The following is a 22,616-nucleotide window of genomic DNA, read 5'->3' as shown; positions in this document are numbered from 1 at the left end:
TAGGAACGATGTAGGCAACAGCATATATGTATTTACTTCTATACCTGCAATGTGGGCTAAAAACAACTACAGTGAAGTCCTTGACATAGGACCATAATGGAGCCCTGCCCGTTATGATCATATATCGTCATGATTGTAAAGCACATCAGTCAAGTGGCCGACACCATTTTATTACCTTGTGCTCAGTGGTCATTAAGCAAACACGACAGTCATAAAATGAGCACAGCAGTTGTTAAGCAAAGCCATGGTTCGCTCTGGTGCACCTTTGCTAAAAACTGGAAGTAACTTCCAGTTTTTGGCAAAACCGTCATAAAATGCAGTCCCGCAACCACGAAACGCTGCAAATGTCCAAAAATGTGGGCATATTACTGAGTGCCCAAAGTGCTGTCACTTAACCACAGGGAGCATTGTGGCCTGTCAGCCACCGGCCTCTCCAGCAGCCGAATCAGAGGAGGAGGAGACAGGGTCAGCATCAAGGCAACCTGAGAGCTCCGAAGGGGAAGAGGGAGTGGAGCTGACAAAGAGAGAGAGGCAGAGGAGGAGTCTGGGCCATCCGTCAGCCCTCAGATGGAGAGTCAACAGCCCCCAGGTCTGGAAGTGGCTGATGAGGAAGAAGACGAACAGCTGGGCCCAATGTCTGATGTATGGATGCGCAGAAGGCAGAGGAGAGGAGAGCAGTTGGAAATCCGTGGGCTGATCCCTGGGAAGGAAGAGCCACCGCTGCTAGTGAAGCCCCACCCTCTGGGGATAAAAGGCAGGGGGGCAGAGATGAATAAATGTGGCAGACAACTATTCATCTTCCAGCCGGCTGGACCTGTTAGCCTGCAGTGAGAAATGGGGCTGCCGGCAGGCCTAATTAAAGAAATCTTTGAGTTCACTTCAGAGGGTTTGTCGTATTTGGGGAGCTGGGTCAGAACAGGGCTGGGGAAGGTATCTGTCATAATCGGATTGTAACTTCAAATGGTCACTAAGTGGCCAGTTGTAAGTTGAGGACTTCCTTACTGTGTTGCACGTACTTTCAATTTCCTTTTTCTTTTTTAAAAAAAAAAGCTAATAGGATTTTCCTCAGTTCCTTCAACATTTGCCGTGATTCCACTAGCCCCACCTGATGCAACTCTGCCCTGATATACTTTGAAGGGAATTCAGAACACAAGAGGAATGTCAGAAAGGAGTCATGGCCGTTCACCTACCACCAGAGGTTCCCCCATCAGCTTCAGGAACTTGTGGATGCTTAACGTAGTCAATGGCTCTTCCATCAGAGTCCTGCGGCATGGCTGTTCAGGATCCATGGCCACTTTACAATGGCAAAAGAAGAGTTTTGAAGACGGCACCTCTGGCTCTTCACTGCTGGAAGTAGAAAAACACAAACCCCAAAATGAGCTGGCTTTGTTTGACACATCTCAACTCCTGCCTGCACTATGTACAGAATGGAATGCAAGCAAGAAATAAGGCTTCTATCATACATGAAAGGTCATTTTTGACACCTGGTCCACATAGCTACCTGTATCAAAGCCTCAACTCCTTAATTCAGCGCCCCCTTTTGAGCACCAGGGACCGGTTCTGTGGAGAGAGGGTTTTTTGCGGACAGGAAGGGGCGTGGTTTCATGTAGTGCCTGCATCCCACGGATGGGGCTTCACTTGTTTGAGCAGTTTCTGGCATGCCACAGACGGGTGCCAGTCCATGGATTGGGGATTGGGGACCTGCTGCCTTAATTGACACCTGCATTTTTAACAGATCCACAAAAATGGAGCCCAGTTATTTCCTATCACTCCCTTCTTAGCATCGCTGCCTTTACTTAGTTGGTACTCTAAATCCAGCCATGGCAGTAACCAAAGCAGAAATCATTGCATCTTAAGAGGATGAAGCTATCATCTTCGTCGGTCAGCGGGTGTGACATTTAATGCTAGCCTGAAGACTTTGGTTTGATGATGCAGTTGGGCTCTTATACTCTTAGAGAAATGCATACCGAATGCTCTTCAGAACTGCCACTTCAGTAGTTAAGGCAAACTTCACTGAGCCATAAACAAACGCAGCCTCCATGAAGACTCGGTGCTCTAGACAGAGAAAATATTCATTCATCAATTCCTCTAGATGACTAAGTCTTGTCTTTCTGTCTCTCCTTTCCCTTTCAGCCAGAAATGTACAGCCTTTGGATGTCTAAGCCTTTTCAAAAACAGCCACTGCTTAGTGATTTTTTAAACTTAGAAAAAACAATATTGAGCATAAGGGATACAACAGTAACTGCAATTTACAGATTAACAGAGTTGGAAGGGATCTTGTAGGTCATCTAGTCCAACCCCTTGCCGAAGCAGGAGACCCTACACCATTTCTGACAAATGGCAGTCCAATCTCTTCTTGAAAGTCTCAAGGGATGAAGCTCCCACAACTTCTGAAGGCAAGTTGTTCCGTTGGTTGATTGTTTTGCATTTAATTTTATTCAAATGTAAAATGAACTTTGGAGGGTGTTTTTTAGAACTCTGAGGAAGTCCTCGATTCAAGACCATAATTGAGCCCAAACCTTTGGTTGCTAAGTAAGACATTTGTTAATTGAGTTTTGCCCCATTTTACGACCTCTCTTGCCATATTTATTAAGTAAATCACTACAGTTGTCAAGTTAGTAACAAGATTGTTAAGTGAATCTGGCTTCCCATTGACTTTGCTTGTCAGAAGGTGTCCAGAGGTGGTCACATGATCCTGGGACACTGCAACCGTCATAAGTATGAGTCAGTTGCCAAGCGTCTGTATTTTGATCACATGACCATGGAGATGCTACAACAGTCTCAAGTGTGAAAAATGGTCATAAGTCACTTTTTTCAGTTCTGTTATAACTTCAAACAGTCTCTAAATCAGGGGTGTCCAAACTTGGGAACTTTAAGACTTGTGGACTTCAACTCCCAGAATTCCCCAGCCAGCCATGCTGGCTGGGGAATTCTGGGAGTTGAAGTCCAAAAGTCTTAAAGTTCCCAAGTTTGGACACCCCTGCTCTAAATGAACTATTGTAAAGCGAGGACTACCTGTACTCCAGAAATGAAACCCCTCTATTTTTTATTGTAAAGCTCCATTAACAGAATCTTGCAGGTCCAAAGGCATTTCTCCCCTCCTTTCCTTTTACTCTCTAGGCAGGATTTCTTCTGAAATGCTTCCCACACCATCCCTCCTCCTTCTCTGGGCTAAAATATCTTTTACACACCTGTTGTTCAGTCTGTGGCTCTTCCTTCTGTCACCCAAGATCATTCCCACATACCATTACAGATCTTCAGTGCACCACTCCAAAGGCCAAGCCTACTCCTTTGTGTGGAAAACTTTACACAGTCACTCCTGTCCTAAACCAACTTAATCCTGGCTTTGCAAACTCCAGGCAAAATCTACCCATGTCAAAAGCTATTCATTTTCATGGCATGTACGAACAGACATAATGTGTATCGTTTACCTTTCATTTATCTACATACTAGCTGATAACCCGGCGTTGCCCTGATATTTATTTATAAGGGGAAAATATCCGGACCAATTGTAATTTCTAATGTTGGATTTTTCCCTTTACCAGAGGGAGCCCCCTTGTGGAGTAATGTGAAGCCTTTACCATGGCAACTCCATTGTGCTATACAGTAGAAGCCATTTTACAGCAATATAGTAGAAGCCATTTTAAGGCACAACAGGCTGTATCTTAACACCCACCCCAAGGGGTGTTAGGGATGTCTTACCCACACAGTATTTTTTTCCAGAGAGTAAGTCATCTGTGTACCAAGTTTGGTTGAAATTGCTTGAGGCGTTCCAGAGTTATGCTGGAACATACACATACTGTACACACACACACACGCATTTAGGTAGGTAGGTAGGTAGGTAGGTAGGTAGGTAGGTAGGTAGGTAGGTAGGTAGATGATAGATAGATAGATAGATAGATAGATAGATAGATAGATAGATAGATACAGATAGGTATAGATATATAGATATTGATTACACAGTTCAAAATACAAGAGGAAAACTATTAAGACAGCACTAAAAATAGAAAACATTTAGCAGTATAGTGGCATGTTAGTTCAAAGCAAAACATATCACAAAAGCAGCAGCCCAAGAATGATAGAAAGCTTTGGGAATGGATACGAGAGCTGTAGGATTACCTGCTGTCCCAACTGCTTGCACATATGCGAAAGCAAGATCGGACTGACCCTTCAGAGAATCTTCTAAACGCTGAAGGTCCATCAGTGTTGAAATATATTTCACTTCATTGAAGAGGAGAGCGCTGGCAAGAAAACAGGATAACCAACATGTGAAGACCCTCAGCAATAAAACCACCACTTAAAACCCTTAAGTAGAAGGGTTTAAAAGAGGCCTATAACACAATGCCCATTATATTACTGTAATTTAACAAACATGCATGTACTTCCTGCTTGATTGCTTTCCAGCTGGTTCCTTCTAAAAACAGCTAAATTAATTAGGGAACTTGGTATTAAAAGAAACCAAGTTGTTTATCTACAAATCAGAATTTATGGCTTTTTATTCTGAGAAACCCACGAAAATAATGAACTGCAGCTTCAGATTCACCTTGCTAGACCATAAGGATGTGTGAATTCATTCAGGACTAGTGAGATCTACTTTGAGTTTGTTTGCTTTGGTGCCTTCAAGTTAGTATGGACTCCCAGATACTACTTGGAAAAGTCCTTGCAGTTTTCTTGAGATTTCAGAAGCGGTTTGCCATTGCCTTCTTCCTAGAGCTGAGAGGGAAGGTTTGGCCCAAGGTCATCCAGCTATCTTCATGGTGAATGGACTAAAATTCTTGGTCTCCCAATGTTGGTGTCTTAACCACTTCACTTGCTCTCTTCACTTTGTTAGTAAGGCAGCATTCCAGTCCCTATTGACTCATTTTTACATGGAATGTTAAAAAAATAGTGGTACAACCAGGGGTGGGATTCTACTGGTTAGGATCATTTCGGGCATGCTGGTGGCTCTGAAGATCAGCTGAGAATGAACGGTTCACTCTGACCTTCAAGTGGCCCATCTGCCTGTCCCTGCGCTATACTGACATATATTTCCTTTTTTTAGCCCAGCTGATAGGCGCGGCAGAGCGGATTGCTGCGTCTCAGCTGTTTTACTCACCGGGGCTGCAGTACAAGGTAAGTTGTTTAGATTTGTTTAAACCCACTGTGCATGCAGGAGCAAAGCGAGCACGCATGTGCAAAGTGCACGCTCAGCAAACCGGTTGTTAGACCAGTTGAATCACACCACTTGGGTACAACCCAACACTCCAGTGGGTCCTGAACCCAGGCCATTGTGATTACTGGGCAGGAATTTGGCTCATACATCAACACAAGGTGGCACCCAAAGAAAGGGTAATAAAGAACGCTATAGAACTCAGCTTGGAACTTAAGATTGTCATATGCCATTCTTGGTTTTCGGCCTGACAGACTGTAAACATTTCAATGAAATAAATCCAGCCCCTTAAGAACCACGAGGTCAGATCTTCTGTCAAGGTTCCAAATAGCATCCAAAATTAAATCAGGGTCCGAGGCAAAGGATTCCTCAAAGTTCCAATTTATTAAGAGAGCCATGTTGGCACATCTGGGAAAACTCGAATCTGAAAGCCACCCAGTTAAAGTTCAAGATCTTGCCCCCACACCCACCAGTCCATCACATGGTCGAATCTTCCACTGCCATGCTGGCAGCTTCCACCCATCCAGTTCCAGTCAGGTGCAGAGGTGCAGAGACAAAGGATGACCTTGGCTTTCTAGAAAGAGTTTTGTTATGGCTACATCCCATCTAATGCCGTACAATGCCTAGTAGAATAATAGAAAGATCGAAAAGAAAAGATGGCTGCAGGCCTGACATCTTCATGGCAAGCTCCTGCCAAAGACTCCTTGCTCTGTCATTTTTCTGTATCATTCCTAAAATCCTGCTCTCTTCTAGAGCTCTCTCTGGTCATGTCTCAGGAACCAGCTGAAACCAACTATCTGCTTTCCACAAAAAATGAAAAGCAGCTCATTAGGAAAAATTTCCTGTAACATCAGGAAATACCCCAAACAAGAACATTTTAACTGTTAATAATAATAATAAATTAATAAATTTGAATTTATTAGCCGCTCCCTCTCCACACAGGACTCGGGGCGGTGTACAATAAAACATATAAAACATAAAACATATGTGCAAACACATAAACATCCAAATACACACATATACAAAGACATACATGCACGGAGGAGGTAACAAATTACATCACATGAATGTTAAAAATCAGCCATTAAAATACCCCATTAATAATACCACAATTTAAAATTCAAAAGGACTGTCAGGAGGAATAAGAAAAAATTACGGTTGAGCCAGGCCAGATAATTGAAAGAGGTGGGTCTTCAGCTGTACACGGAAGGAGCGGAGATCGGAAGTAATCCTGATGTCATGGGGGAGGTCATTCCACAGGGCTGGGCCCATCACAGAGAAGGCTCTGCTCCTGGGTGTCGCCCCCCGACACTGTTTAGTGGACGGCACCCGAAGAAGTCCCTCTCTGTGTGAGCGGATTGGTCGTAGGGATGTATGGGGCAGGATGCGATCCCGCATGTAACTAGGTCCTGTGCCATGAAGCGCTTTAAAGATCGTAATCAAAACCTTGAAACGCACTCGGTAGACTACAGGAAGCCAGTGCAGCTCGCGCAGGAGAGGTGTTACAGGGGAGTATCTAGTCCTCCCCATAATCACCCGCGCGGCCGCATTCTGGACCAACTGCAGTCTCCGAGTGCATCTCAAGGGAAGCCCCATGTAGAGAGCATTGCAGTAGTCCAGGCGAGACGTCACCAGCGCATGGGTGACTGTGCGTAGGGCATCCCGGTCCAATAAGGGGCGCAATTGGCGCATCAGGCGAACCTGATGGAACGCCCCCCTAGCCACGGCTGTTACATGGCCATCCATGGACAGCCGGGCATCCAGGAGGACGCCCAAATTGCGCACCCGTTCCACCGGGGCCAGTTGCTCGCCCCCAATGGCCAGAGATGGAAGCAACTGGTTGAACTGGGGGGCCGGAAGGCACAGCCACTCCGTCTTGGAGGGGTTGAGTTTTAGTCGGTTGCCATCCATCCAGACCCGTACGGCCTCCAAACACCGGGACATCATTTCAACGGCCTCGTTGGGGTGGTTCGGGGTGGAAATGTATAGCTGAGTATCATCAGCATACAGATGATATCCCACCCCAAAACCACGGATGATCTCACCCAGCGGTTTCATGTATGTGTTGAACAGGAGAGGCGAGAGCACCGATCCCTGTGGCACCCCACATGTGAGGGGGCTCAGGGTCGATCTCTGCTCCCCTGCCAACACACGTTGCGTCCGGCCAGAGAGGTAGGAGCCAAACCACCGTACAACGGTGCCCCTGACTCCCAGCCCCTCTAGCCAGTGCAACAGGATACCATGGTCGATGGTATCGAACGCCGCCGAGAGATCTAATAGGACCAGGATAGAGGAACAACCCCTATCTCTGGCCCTCCAGAGATCATCAACCAACGCGACCAAGGCCGTCTCCGTGCTGTGCCCGGGTCGGAAGCCGGACTGGCGCGGGTCTAGATAATCATTCTCCTCCAGGTGACGTGGAAACTGTTGTGCCACCACGCTCTCTACAACCTTCGCCAAAAAGGGTAGGTTGGAGACTGGATGATAATTGACTAGCTCCGTTGGGTCCAGGGAAGGCTTCTTGAGCAGGGGCCTCACAACCGCCTCTTTCAAGGCGGCCGGCAGAAACCCCTCGCTCAACAAAGCGTTCACTAGGCCCAGGAGCCAGTCGCGTGTAACCTCCCAGGATGCCAGTACAAGCCAGGAGGGACACGGGTCCAATAAACATGTGGTAGGTCGCAGACGTCCACACAACCTGTCCAAATCCTCGATGGCAACTGAGTCAAACTCCTCCCAGAATGGTCCCTCAAGACTCGCCTCGGGCGCCTCCACTGGACCACTGAAAGGGGCCCATCCCATCCGGATTTGAGCGACTTTGTCCTGTAGATATTTCCCAAACTCCTCTGCTCTGCCCTGTAAAGGGGCTTCCCGCGGCCTCTCAAACAAGAGGGAGCGTGTCACCCGAAACAGGGCGGCAGGGCGGTTATCTGCGGACGCAATAAGAGCGGCACAATGTTGACGTTTGGCCGCTCTTAATGCCACAAGGTACGTCCTCAAATAGGCTCGTGCCTGTGCTCGGTCAAATTCGGAACGGGAGGATCTCCAACGACTCTCTAGGCGTCTCTTGTGGCGTTTCATCACCCTTAGCTCCTCGGTGAACCAAGGGGCCAGGGTGGTTCGTCGCCGCAGGAGAGGCCGCAAAGGCGCCACTCGGTCTAGGGCCCCGGCAGTCGCACTATTCCATGCGTCTACCAGGTCCTCCACCCGGGGGCGGGTCAGGTCTACAGGAGGTGGCCCAAGCTCCGTCTGGAACTTATCTGGTTCCATCAGGCGCTTGGGGCGGAACCATCTAATACCTTCCGGTTCCGCCTCCCCGCAGCGGGGGGTAGCACCAGGGAAGTCAAGTCGGAGAAGTGAGTGATCTGACCATGACAGGGGAATAATAGTTGAATCCCCTATTCCCAGATCACTCGTCCACTGGCCAGAGACAAAGACAAGGTCCAGCGTGTGGCCTCCCTCGTGACTAGGGCCCTGAATTAATTGGGTCAGGTCCATGGCTGTCGTGGAAGCCATGAACTCCCGAACCCCCTCATACGCTTCTCCCATCGACGGCAGGTTAAAATCCCCCATCACTAAAAGTTTTAATTATTTTTAAAATTGTATTTGTATTTAGCTTTGTTTGCTGCCTTGAATAAAGGAAGGATGTCTTCTCCTTCTCCTCCTCCTCTTCTCTTTCTCCTTTTACTATTTCAGGTTGTTGAGGGAGATATTCTTGTTCTTCTGGCAGCCCCAACTATTGTTATTTGCAGACAGGGTGTATATTGAGTAAATAAAGGACAGAGAACTTACAAAAGTACATTGGCCACAATGGCATCCAAGCTGAACAAGGCATCTATGGCAAGTTCACGAACCAGCACACGGTCCCTGGAAAACAAGATAAACGCTTAAAAGCCAGCTGGGAGCTTCTGCAAGGACAGTAAACACTGTCTACTCTGTCACATGCTGCATCTTTGGGATGGTGGGAGTCAGACTTCTTTAGTTTCCACCGAGGGGTGACAGTTGAGTCTTCAATATGCCCAGTAACATGCAAAATAGAAGCAAAGCTACTCAGTGCCATCTCAACGTGTGTTTCTGTTGCCTGGAGCAATTGTATCAAAGCTGTCCAGACGAAGATGTGACCCCTGATCTTTCAAGAACCCTCAGAACCAGCCCTTTTCTCAAATGGTTGAGAAAAGTTGATCTGACCTGCTATAGATTCACATGTCTGAAGGCTGAATGCCTATGGAGATTCTCAATCATCCAGGTTATGGCTGTCCCAAAGGTGCTTTTCTAGAAGTTCACATTCTGGACAGAGAGAACCCCTGGTTTGAAAGAGAGGTCAAAGAGACCATCTATGTTGAGACTGAACAGCCCTCTCTCAACAGAGGAGGAAGGATATGATACTACCTACAGGTGAAACTCGAAAAATTAGAATATCGTGCAAAAGTTCATTTATTTCAGTAATGCAACTTAAAAGGTGAAACAAATAGACTCATTACATGCAAAGCAAGATAGTTCAAGCTGTGATTTGTCATGAAAACACCAAATCCACCATCTCAGAAAATTAGTATATTACATGCAATCAATAAAACAAGGATTGTACATAGAACAATATCAGATCTCTGAAAAGTATAAGCATACATATGTACTCAGTACTTGGTTTGGGCCCCTTTTGCAGCAATTGCTGCGTCAATGCGGCGTGGCATGGAAGCTATCAGCCTGTGGCACTGCTGAGGTGTTATGGAAGACCAGGATGCTTCAATAGCGGCCTTCAGCTCTTCTGCATTGTTCGGTCTCATGTCTCTCATCTTTCTGTTGGCAATGCCCCATAGATTCTCTATGGGGTTCAGTTCAGGTGAACTTGCTGGCCAATCCAGCACAGTAATCCCATGGTCATTGAACAAGGTTTTGGTGCTTTTGGCAGTGTGGGCAGGTGCCAAGTCCTGCTGGAAAATGAAGTCAGCATCCCCATAAAGCTTGTCTGCAGAAGGAAGCATGAAGTGTTCCAAAATCTCCTGGTAGATGGCTGCATTGACCCTGGACTTAATGAAGCTCAGTGGACCAACACCAGCAGATGACATGGCTCCCCAAATCAACACAGACTGTGGAAACCACACTGGACTTCAAGCATCTTGCAGTGTGTGCCTCTCCATTCTTCTTCCATACTCTGAGTCCTTGGTTTCCAAATGAGATGCAAAAGTTGCTCTCATCAGAAAAGGACTTTGGACCACTGAGCAACAGACCAGGTCTGCTTTTCTTTAGCCCAGGTAAGACGCTTCTGACATTGTTTGTTCAGGAGCAGCTTGACAAGAGGAATACGACATTTGAAGCCAATGTCCAGGATCCATCTGTGTGTGGTGGCTCTTGATGCACTGACTCCAGCCTCAGTCCACTCCTTGTGAAAGTCCACAACACTTTTGAATGGCCTTTTCCTGACAATCCTCTCCAGGCTGCCTTCATCCCTGCTGCTTGTGCACCTTTTTCTTCCACACTTTTCCCTTCCACATAACTTTCTATTAATGTGCTTTGATACAACACATTGGGAACATCCAATTTCTTTTGCAATTACCTTTTGAGGCTTTCCCTCCTTATGGAGGGTGTCAATGATAGTTTTCTGCACAACTGTCAGGTCAGCAGTCTTTCCCATGATTGTGATTCCTACTGAACCAGACTGAGAGACCATTTAAAGGCTCAGGAACCCTTTGCAGGTGTTATGGCTTAATTAGCTGATTAGAGTGGGACACTTTGAGCCTAGAATATTGCACCTTTTCACAATATTCTAATTTTCTGATATTGTGGATTTGGGGTTTTCATGAGCTGTAAGCCATAATCTTACATAAGGTGTAAGCCTTCAGGAGGCTTCCCCGAAGGCTCCAGAGGACGAAAAAGGACCCTACGAGCAAACCAGAAGTTCCATTTACTGAACTTCCAGTTTGCCCGTAAGGCCAGTTTTCTGCACTCCGGAGGCTTCAGGGAAGCTCCTGAAACCTCCCAAGGGCCTCCGGGGGGGCAGGGGAGGCTGTTTTCACACAGACCCCAGGCAACTATAAAGCCTCTGGAGTCTGGGGAGGGCAAAAACTGGCCTCAAAAAAAGGCTGAAATCAGCTGGCCAGTGCGTGCATGCGCATGCTGGCCAGCTGACAGGGCAACGCCTCGTGTGCCCTGACAAATAGCTCCGCGTGCCACCTGTGGCACACGTGCCATAGGTTCACCATCCCGGAAATAGGGTATTTCAGCAAAAAAAGAATGCATTTTCAGTTCAAAGCATGGATAAAGAATTTATCCATTTTGTTTCAGGGCAGACGAAACTCAGCCTTCTCTCTTTTGCTTCACTGTGATTAATAGGTTAACCTCAGCAGTGCCACAGGCCCACATAAGTTTTCCTAAACAAACCAATATACTCAGCTACCCTCCAAATGCTGTTTTGTCGAAACTCTTTGGCTGGAATGGCCAGGAAAAAAGAAGCTGGGGAAGGACACAGACTGAGAGAGAGCACAGATCTCACTCTGATCTCAATGTCGAGCTATAGAGATAGTCAGGTTATGACCACTCTTTCAGCAACCATTCAAGCTAACAATGTTGCTGGATGAGGGAGACTTACAATAAACCTTTGGCCATTGCAACATCCCCACAGGCACACGATTGTGATTCAGATTGTGATTCAGACACTTGGCAATCAGCTCACATGTAAGACAGTTCTAGTGTCCTGCGGTTACGTGAACAGTATTTGAGATCTCCCCTGCTGGCTTCCCACAAACAAAATCAGTGAGGAAGCCGTCATAAGTTTGTCAATCTCTCACACTGCCTCTTCATCTACCTGAACACCATAACGCCACTGCAGTACTTGCCAATGCTCTACAGCAGAGGTCTCCAACCATGGCAACTTTAAACCTGGTGGACTTCAACTCCCAGAATTTTCCAGCCAGCAAAGCTGGCTCATGGAATTCTGGGAGTTGAAGTCCGCCAAGGCTTAAAGTTGCCCTGGTTGGAGACCCCTGCTCTACACCCACTGCCCACCCATAATTCTCCCTTGCTGTCCCACTTGCCTGGGACTCTCATCTTTACTAACATTGTGGTCACGCAAGATCCTTGATTAACACCTGCACTGTCCTGGGATTAGCACAGCAATGAGGATTGCCAGGATAGTTATCACTAAATGATGGCATCATGTGACATCTCACTTTACAACTGCATTGCAAAGCGACAGAAATTCTGGTCCAATGCCTGTTGTAACCCCAAGAACATTCGTGCAAGCTCAATCACTGTAATTAATTTATTCGCAATGAGATGAACTGTTTACCTGAATAGATATACTTTTCCCAAGGAGTTATCTCCTCTGCAGTAGCTGGATGCTTCTCCTCTTTGGCAGTTAATCTATGGGGGGAAAAAAACTAAAATCTTTATTGGGGTATTATTGCAAGAGCCATGGTGGCACAGTGGTTGGAATGCAGTATTGCAGGCTAACTCACTGTCAGGAGCTCAATCCTGACAGGCCCAAAGGTTGACTCAACCTTCCATCAGTAAAATGGGGAACCAGATTGTTGCTAATTCTGTAAACTGCTTAGAGAAGTCTGAAAGGCACTATGAAGCGATGTATAAGTGAAATTGTTATGAAATCTTCAACCAGCTCAATTATACAGCAGTGAATCGATTGCTCTCATCTAGAATTAAATCAAGCCCAAACCTGCTTAGCTTTCCAGATTAGCTCAAATCACCTGCAGAGGCTTTAATTCATTTGGAAACACTTATACAAAAACCTTCCTCTCATCTTCCACATCAACAAATTAAGACAAACTGAATGTTGCATCAAATACAAATTTTAGGTGTCTGAATTTGCTTATTTTTTGAAAATGGCTTTGGGGAAACATCAGGATTAAGACTGAGGCATACAGAATTGCGTTTTTTATGTCTCTGCATCACAAACCTGTTAAAAATCCTAACTTCCAAAGCTGTTTTTTGCTCTGGGAGAGAACTCAATTGTCAAATAGTAACGCCTATTATTATAAATAAAGACATGTTATATAAGACCATGGTTTTAATGAATTGTCATGGACATGGATCCATATTAAATCAGAAAAAAAACCTCTCTTCTTTTGTTATTCCCAGGTCTCTGATGTTCTCCTTCTACGTTCCCTCTCTTCATATTGTGCTAGAAGACAGCAGTTCAGTGATAGAACTAAGTCCTAGAAATGCTAATTTACACGCTAAGGAAAGCATACAGAGCAGGACTTCTGAAATTCTTTCCAACCCCTTCCAGAGTGGCCCTAAATTCATGCATATGTATATACTGGGAGGCACAGGACAGGCTACATATGATTTTGCTCTGGATCTCATGACTGGAACAGAGCAGTTGCCAATGTTTTGAGCCCTTCCCACAGCTGGAAGAATGTCCTTTCTCATAGCCCCACAGACTGATCCTGGCCATTTTTTTTACCACATTCTTTCTCCCTGCACTTCAAATGTGGTTCCTTTCTGTTCAGTATTCAGAGATTTACCATGCTGACAGACAGAGGCATAGAGTCTCAATTGCTTTACTTAATTTCTTTTCCAATTTTCTATTGAGTTGGGCCGCACAAAAAGAAAACGTTAATGGAAAAAAGGGTTACCTCGGGACTTAGCAGTCAAGCAGATTACACTAGATAGATGGAGAATAATTTCACACAGTAGGATTATGTTTTGTTGAAAACAATGAACTATTTTTCTCTGCAGTCAAAAGCCGATGAGCAATTTATCATTTACTGTACATTGTGGTAGAATTCGGATGGATTGTCTTGAAATTCCAAAAAGGTCATGCTTCCCTAAGAATTATATAGCAGAAAACAATTATACCTTCAAGATAAAAATCCCATAATCTTGGAGAGCTTCTTTGGAATTCTCTAGCTGCTCCAAGAACACCTCACTAGATGGTGAAACTGGAATTAAAAAAAAATCAAGACCTTCACTGGCATCATAATGACAATCGCAGAGATATTTTTAATATTTCTAAAACATTGTTTCATTTTCATTTCATTTTTTTTACAGAAATGGGGGGGGGCGTACCAAGCATATATTGAATTTAACAAAAGGAATAAACACATCACTGTCTCTATAGTGAAATCTTTTGTGAAATCTTTGTCCCAATTTAAAGTCATTTTTATTAACCTGCTTTCCCCCCTCCCCCCTTTTATCTCTGTTCTGTCCCCATGACAGAAATAGGAAAGCTTGAAGGGCACAGGAAATGGCCTTGAAGGACAGAAGGAAGAGCTACTACCAAGGCAATGATCAGATAAGAAGGGTTTGGGTCTAGGCTAAGATAATAATTTAAGCAAATGTTTCAAACAAACCCCTCCCTAATTCATATGAAGATAAAGAGGAGGAAGGAAGGAGGCATTCAGATTTATATGATTTCAGTGCTAAACTTGTATGTTAATAGCAATATTGGTAGCCCTTGATATTGGGATACCGTGTGAGAGGAAGTTCTGCAAGATTTCATTGGAAGGAATCCCACAATTGGGCCCAATATTTCTGTTGCTAAGTGAGGCATTTGTTACACAAATACCACAAAAGGGTAACATGTAACCTCAGGACATGGCAACCATCATAAATATGAATCCAAATTTTGGTCATGTGACATGGAGATGCTCATGCTTACGCTTATGGGCATAAGTCGCTTTTTCAGGCAACGTAACTTCAAATGTCACTAAACAAACTGTTGTAAGTCAAAGATGACCTGTACTGACTTATATGGCATTGGTTTTTAGATTGGTCTAGCCTGAAGGGCTGGCGGAAAGACACGGCCTTCCCTGGAATGGCATGTAAATTGTGGGATTCCTTCCAATGAAATCTTGCAGAAATTCCTCTCACACGGTGAGGAAAGTTTACGGTGAGGAAGCTCTCTTGAGGCTGAGGCCTATACCTACTACTAAATGGCATACTGAAGATTAAAAGCTGATGTGCCCAAGGGGGAAATTAAGCAAGCCATAACAAGAAAATTAAGCCGAGTTCAAAGTTAACCTACATGTAAAACAAGTGAGATAAATCAGGGGTGTCCAAGCATGGCTGGCTGGGGAATTCTGGGAATTGAAGTCCACAAGTCTTAAAGTTCCCAAGTTTGGACACCCCTGAGATAAATGTATCAATGCCAATGTCAATATCAAAAGCTCCAGAAGGTGACCATAAATATTGATGGCTTTGTTGTGACCACTCTTCCTCAGACATTAAATCAAATCAGGGTTTAAACAGCCAGGCAAAGTCACCTTCCTAAGGACAGGACACAGCCTATTCCAGTATAGAAAGGGTCATAAAAATAAATAAAACAAAACGCGGTCATTTATTTATTTATTTATTTATTTGTGCTTCTAGACCGCCCCCTCTCCCAGAAGGGACTCGGGGCGGTCATAAAAATAAATTACAACAAAACCATTTCTGGGGGCATGAAAAAAAAAATTCTGAACCATAGCTAGGTAAGAAATCATTACGCCAACCAAAATGTCACAACGTCATATATAACCTTTCACTTTCTGCAGAATTCTTCATCAAATTAGACAGGTGGAAGGAACAAATGCCTGAGAGAATCTGATCAGCATGGGTATCTTCCTTACCACCCACCCCACCTGACTTTTTGAAAGATTATTTGAATTGGGGTTTCCGCTACGAGTCATGTCTGACTAAAGACATTTCCATGAATGAGCAGAAGGGACAAACGCTGTAGAATGAAAAGCTCATTGTCATTAGGAGGGAATAATCAGAACATATATTTTATGCATGCTACAACTTGGTTCCTAAACCCAGTCATATAAGTTTTCTTTCTTTCCTAACCAATTTTCTCAAGGAATCTGATGAAAATACTCACCATCCTTCTGAAAATAAACCAAAGATGCTTTAGATACTTTCGATGCTTGCAAGCTGCTGAAATATTCCTGGGGAGTTAACTCTGGAATCACGTTTTTGACACTGCTTGTCACTGAGATGCAAGAAACCCATATGAGCAGGAAAAAGAAGTCAGTCCGTTGAGTCATTTGTGGTGATGACATGTCTCCAGCTGCTCAAAGTTGTCTCAGGAGAATTCAACCTTAAAGATATATTGGGTGAAAAGGAAAAATAAATAAAATACAAAGTTGCTATGTACAGATAAAATGTAAGTTCAACATTTTAATCCAGGGTTCCCTTCCAAGGTGGTCAATTTTGACCCCTAAGAGTGGATAGAATTATCCATTATTGTTTGTATTATTGTGGTTGGTTGCAATGAGTGGAGCCATGGCTTAGAGGTGAAAATGCTCGCCTCCCACTCCGAAGGCTGAGAGTTAATCCTAGGCAACAAGAGATGTTTCTATCAGGGTGCAAAGAGAAAATATCTGCTGCAAACTCCATATAGGTGTCAGGAAGGGCATCTGGCCAGTAAATGCTCACGGTCAGTAAATGGTCAGCTCCATTCAGTTGCCCCAACTCTACCCCAAATCAAGAGGTTACAGGGTCATAAAAAGAAAAAAAATGTGGATGATTACGTAGTCAGCCAGATATTTAGATTGGATTTGGCATTTTTATTCACCTTTCAGGGCTGTCACACTCCCAGCCTGCAGGCCGGATTCATCACATGCTGGCTACACCCCCACCCGGTTTAGCATAGGGGGGAAAACTCCAGATACGTCACACGATGCTGCCGTGAGAACCTGAGTTTGACACACCTGACCTAGCAAGTCCATCTCAGGATTTGGGATAGGCAAATGTGTTGTTTGATGCTGTTGAAGGTGTCTTTACAAGATATAACCTTTCCAAATAACACTGCCTTTTGCAATTGACTGATGGTAAATGTGTTAATAGCAATAGCAAAAAAGACTTATATACTGCTTCGTAGTGCTTTACAGTCCTGTCTAAGCAGCTTACAGAGTCAGCCTATTTCCCCCAACAATCTGGTCCCTCATTTTACTGACCTCGGAAGGATGGAAGGCTGAGTCAATCTTTCGCTCATCAGGATTGAACTCCTGGAGTGAGCAGTGAGTTAGGCCTGCAGTACTGCATTCTAACCACTACACCACCATGGCTCAATGCTCAATGTTCAAGTGGTGCTCCAGAATTGCATCCAGGGCGCCTATTAATGTTTGTACTATTGTTGCATTCTTTTGCTACTGTTGTTCAACTTCTATTTGCAGATCTTTGTATTTTGTGATTTTCTCTAGTTTTCCTCTATCCTGCTGTCTCCAGATAACATCCATTATCCAGATTTTTTTGTCTTCCTTATCAACAATTGTTATATCTGGATGTTATGTGACAGGTGCTTGTCAGCTTGAATTTTAAAATCCCAGAGCACTTCAGCTTCTTCATTTTCTATTACTTTGTCTATTTTATGGTCTAACCAGTTCTTACTTGCAGGCAAATGGTATTTCTTACAGATATTCCAGTGCACCATTGTTACTTTGTCATGCTGTTGTATATAGTCAGTCTTTACAACTTTTATGCAGCAGCTAACTAGGTCCTCCACTGTTTCTTCAGCTTCTTTACAATGGTGGAATTTGTTTTCTGTTGCTGTCTTCTCAATTCTGGCTTTGTATGCATTTATTCTTAAGATTTGGTCTTGTGCAGCTAGAATTAGCCCCCAGTGTCTTTTTTCAAACTTCTCTCCTCTTAGCCTTTGCCAGATATTGTTCTTATGTGCTTTGTCTAATGTGTGTTTGTGTGTGTGGCTGGCCATGTAATACCTTCCCTTGCCATATCTCTTTTCTCTGCTTTATTTAGTAAGCCTTCAGTACATCTTTTTCACTGTCCTTCAAATATCCGTCCAATGCCCTTTTTTTCTTCTTTAATCATGTGGTATACTTGTTAACACTCCATGCCCACCCATGCTCCTTTGTAAGTAGAGTCTCTCTGAACATTGCTGCAATCACCTCATTTAATTGAGGACTACCTGTATTAAATTATTTCCAATTATAAATATTTGAACAATCTGAAATTTCACAAAGGGGTTGACAAACTAAAGGGTTTGGGGATCCCTAATCTAACCATGAAACTCAAATACTTTGGCCACCTAATGAGAAGGAAGGACTCACTGGAGAAGAGCCTAATGCTGGGAAAGATTGGGGGCAAAAGAAGAAGGGGACGACAGAGAATGAGGTGGCTGGGTGGAGTCACTAAAGCAGTCAGCCCGAGCATAAGTGGACTCTGGGGGATGGTAGAGGACAGGAAGGCCTGGAGGAACATTGTCCATGATGTCGCAATGGATCGGACACGACTTTGCAACTAACAACTCTAACCATTACACCATGGTCCCTTTCAAATGCAACTTCTCATGCTGTAAATATCCTTTTACAAAGCCTCTGGGGCCATGCACCATATCATCCACCCATTTCCTTCCGAACCAGATAGGGCACAGTTCAAGACCGATGATTTGTAATACTGGCAGTAACACAGTATCATTGCATAGACTTCAGGATATTTGCATGCACACCTACGCTTGCTCCCTTAGCTCAGGAACAAATGTGGCTAAAATGGGCAGGGGGTTGAACTAGAAGACCTCCAAGGTTCCTTCTAACTCTGTTATTCTGTTATTCCCTTTGGGCTAATGCAAGGAGAACTCATTGACACAGGAGGCATCTTCACCATTGCAGAATTCATTGCATCATTGCAGATATTCATTTTGGATGCTTTCAGCATCAAATTAATAGGTATGAGAAAACCTTAATTTTCTGTGAAAAGCCAGCTGCTATAAAAGAAACTAACAGACATGTTTCCTTTCATTTCTTATTGTAAATAAGTGGGAAAACACACAAAGCATGGCAGATTTTTGTAGCCCTGAGCTATGATGTTGGACCAACTGTTTGGAGGGGAAAAAGATTGTATTTTTCAGAGTATAAGGCCCTCTGAAGTATAAGACAGTGCTAGCTTTTGGGAAGGAAAACAAGGGGGGGAAATCTGCCTCTGCCTCCCAACAATTTGCCTCCTTGCAGCAAACAGCAAGCAGTACACATACACTATGATATACACTATGGTGTTACATTTCAGACTATACTTGTACAGATGCTGTGAAAATTGATGTGGCTTTCTGGAAGTATACATTATTTTCTGCTATTTAAAAGAAGATACAATAGCACTGGGCCTCTTCAGATCAAGCATTTATTTTAAAAGTTTCTTCATTTTGTTAAGTTGTCTAGAACAACAATAAATCAGTCTTTAAAAAATAAGTCTAATAATTTGAACATTCTATAGGCATTTATAGTTATTGACTTACCTCCTTGCAGCAAACAGCCTGTTTCAATTCAGCCTGATTAGAAGGGGAAAAAAATCTGCCTCTGCCTTTTTGCCTCCTTGCAGCAAACAGCAAGTTTCACTTTCAATTTCAGTTTCAGCACAGCTGTTTCAGGCTGCAGGGATTGCCATAGCCCAGTGATGGCTAACCTTTTTTGGCTCCTGTGCCAAAAGTGGGGGGAGCACAGGGAGGGGTGGTATGCGGGCGTGTCACACCCATAATGCTATGCGTGTGACACACACACACACCTCACTTTTGGCGCAGTTTTTTCGCCCTCCCCAGGCTCCAGAGGCTTTCTAGGTTCGCCACCATGGCCATAGCCTATTGCCACCTCCGCAAGCCCCATTTTCCCGTTTGCTACAAGGAGGTAAATTGCTGGGAGGCAGAGGCCAAACGGTGTGGGTCAGTGGGTGAGCAGGGCTACATTCGGTGTATAAGACGCAGCCAAATTTTCACCCTATTTTAAGAGGGAAAAAGATGTGTCTTATATTCCAAAAAATACAGTAAATTGGATGGCGTTAGCATGCATCCGGGGAGCTAAGGTGTGTGTGTGTGTGTGTGTGTGTGTGTGTAATGGAGAGGCAATCATTTTGTGAAAAGCCCTTGACATGCTCTTGAAGTAGTCCCTAAAACTACTTAAGACATTCAATCTCAAAACTCTTAGATGTCCACAATCTTTGAGGAATTTTGTCACCCTGACAGTTAGAAAAAACATCTAATTTATATTCACTCCCCCAAACATCACATCACTTATCTCCTAGCACACATGCTTATTTTTACCTTTATCTTTGATCAATGTTACAAGTAATCCTCGACTTACAACCACAATTGAGGGTAAGAAAATGCATTGTTAAGCAGCATGATAAGTGAGGCATCCTATGATTGCATCCAATTTTACAACCTTTTTTTTGCCACAGTCATTTTGCAAGGTATCACAAGATCCCAATTTGGAACCTTCCCTGACAGCTTCCCCATTGACTTTGCTTGTTGGAAGCCGGTGGGAAAGTCGCCAATGGCGATCGCATGACTCCAGAATGTTGCAACTATCATAAATAGATGCCGGTCTGTTTTCTTTTGCCCCACGAATAAGGGTCTTATTTTCTTTTGTCCCACAAAATATGGCCTTGGCCTTCTTATAGGAGAGGGCTTATTATTTTCTGGGGCAGGTGAGAAGCGAGGCCTGCTTTTTACCTTTCCAGCTCCGTCGTGTTCCTCGCCCTTTTGTCCAGTGAATCCCCTTGTAAAAAAACCTCTTGAGTTCAACTCGCTAGTTTTTTTTTTACAAGGGTCTTCACTGGATGAAAGGGCGAAGAATTCAACGGAGCTGGAAAGGTAAGAGGCGCGCCTCGCGGCCCAATACCCCCCACCTTGCCCCAATGGTAAAGGCAGCCTGCCTGGTTCCCTTCCCCGCCGTCCCTTTAGCTAGGGGTTGCAGGTGGGGGTGGGGTGGGAGAAGCCCGTCCTACCAGAGACTGACAGCTCCGCTGCGGTCCTTGCCCTTTCGTCCATTGAAGCCCCTTGTAAAAAAAAAACCTCGCGAGTTGAACTCATGAGGTTTTTTTTTACAAGGGGATTCACTGGACGAAAGGGCGAGGAACGCAACAGACCTGGAAAGGTAAGAGGCGCGCCTCGCTTCTCCCACCCCCCCACCTGCCACCCCTCGCTAAAGGGACGGCGGGGAAGGGAACCATTGGGGCAAAGTGGGCGGTATTGGGCCACGAGGCACGCCTCTTACCTTTCTAGGCCCATCGCGTTCGTTGCCATTGTGTCCAGGGAAGCCCCTGGTTTAAAAAAACCCTTTTCGCGACTTCAAGAAGTTTGATTGAACTCGCGAGAAGGGTTTTTTTTTTACCAGTGGCTTCCCTGAACACAATGGCAAGGAACGCGATGGAGCTGGAAAGGTAAAAGGCGCGCTTCGCTTCTCACCTGTCCCAGAAAACAATAAGCCCTCCCCTATAATAAGCCCAAGGCCATATTTCATGGGGCAAAAGAAAATAAGACCCTGTCTTATTTTCAGGGAAACACGGTATGTATGTATGTATGTTTGTATATGTATGTATATAGTAAGGTAAAGGTTTCCCTGCATATGCGTGCTAGTCGTTCCTGACTCTAGGGGGCGGTGCTCATCTCCATTTCAAAGCCGAAGAGCCAGCGATGTCCAAAGACGTCTCTGTGGTCATATGGCCGGCATGACTAAATGCCAAAGGCACACGGAACACTGTTACCTTCCCACCAAAGGTGGTTCCTATTTTTCTACTTGCATTTTTTACGCGCTTTCGAACTGCTAGGTTGGCAGAAGCTGGGACAAGTAACTATGCGGCACTAGGGATTTGAACCACTGAACTGCATATCAGTAGATACTACTAATCAGAACTATCACAACAAAACAGCCATCAAAAGAAGTAACTCACCTGACATTTCACTCTTGTGTGTCTGGAGCGCAGTCCAAGCTCTCTGCCACCACTCAATGTTCCTGGGGAATTCCCCCACCGCCAAACTCCCCCGATGCCCTTGTTGTTGTTTTTTTTGAGAGCTCCCTTTCCGCTGTCCCAGGATCCAGATTAGGGATGTGTCTTGTCAACCTAGACTTCAGATTCCCATCGACTTTCTTCTAGACGGTTGCAACTTTCTGAAGTGTGTGATACAGGAGCGCTCCAGGGATTCCGTAACTTTAGAAGAAGACTACATTTTCTTAAATACTGATGTTTTATGAGTCGGAAACCACTTTTTGGAACATTATCAAGCAACAGCAAAAGGGGTTTGGTGGGAAATATATGTTAGTTACTCAACTTCCATTCTTTCCCAATCTGAGCTGCACTAGTTTCATGGCAAAGATGCAATTAAAGAAAATCACAGCCGTCTAAGAAAGCAGGGAGAGAAGCATCGGTCAGACCAATGCATTTCGGAGACGAGGCACCGGGTGAGAACTGGCGGTCGGTTCGCAATAATCCCGCTCCGCTGGACAGAGACGAAGGAACCGAAGGAGGGGGGGGGGAAGCGATCGCATTTGCAAAGCGCCTCAAGCAACCACGCTGCAGGCCACCCATCCAAGGAGAAGCGGGGAACGCAGTTAGGAAAACGGTTAAGTATTATTACAAAATCGTCTCCGGCGAGCATTGACTCAGGCGTAGGCCTCCCGCACCACCGATCCCGCCAGCAGCCAAATGCAAAGAGAAGCGAAAGCGAAAGGCATTAAAAGAAGCGAAACGGATTTTTTACGGGGGGGGGGAGGCAGCGCGCCGCACGGGCGGGCACAACACCCATAAAACA

At 44.8% G+C, this 22,616-nt stretch overlaps 1 protein-coding gene across 4 annotated transcripts in view; it reads right to left on the bottom strand.

Annotated features, from left to right (window-relative positions):
* TXNDC16 (thioredoxin domain containing 16) overlaps positions 1–22,593 on the bottom strand; it is a 66,105-nt gene extending 43,512 nt beyond the window's left edge. For 3 of the 4 annotated variants that reach the window (XM_081935739.1, XM_081935740.1, XM_081935742.1), the window contains exons 1-8: positions 21,758–22,593; positions 15,960–16,178; positions 13,958–14,040; positions 12,429–12,502; positions 8,939–9,013; positions 4,120–4,241; positions 1,968–2,055; positions 1,191–1,347 (exon numbers count right to left, since the gene is read on the bottom strand). In XM_081935739.1, the coding sequence (XP_081791865.1) occupies positions 1,191–1,347; positions 1,968–2,055; positions 4,120–4,241; positions 8,939–9,013; positions 12,429–12,502; positions 13,958–14,040; positions 15,960–16,140 (780 nt within the window). In that variant the 5' untranslated portion in view covers positions 16,141–16,178; positions 21,758–22,593. Of the gene's footprint in view, positions 1–1,190; positions 1,348–1,967; positions 2,056–4,119; positions 4,242–8,938; positions 9,014–12,428; positions 12,503–13,957; positions 14,041–15,959; positions 16,179–19,154; positions 19,248–21,757 lie in introns of all 4 variants that reach the window. The other variant, XM_081935741.1, reaches the window with a different exon arrangement.
* Positions 22,594–22,616: the final 23 nt, after the last annotated feature.

The sequence above is a fragment of the Natrix helvetica genome (genome assembly GCF_964273705.1).
Source record: "Natrix helvetica genome assembly, chromosome: 1".
Lineage (NCBI taxonomy): Eukaryota > Metazoa > Chordata > Lepidosauria > Squamata > Natricidae > Natrix > Natrix helvetica.
This window is presented reverse-complemented; position numbering and strand designations above follow the sequence as displayed.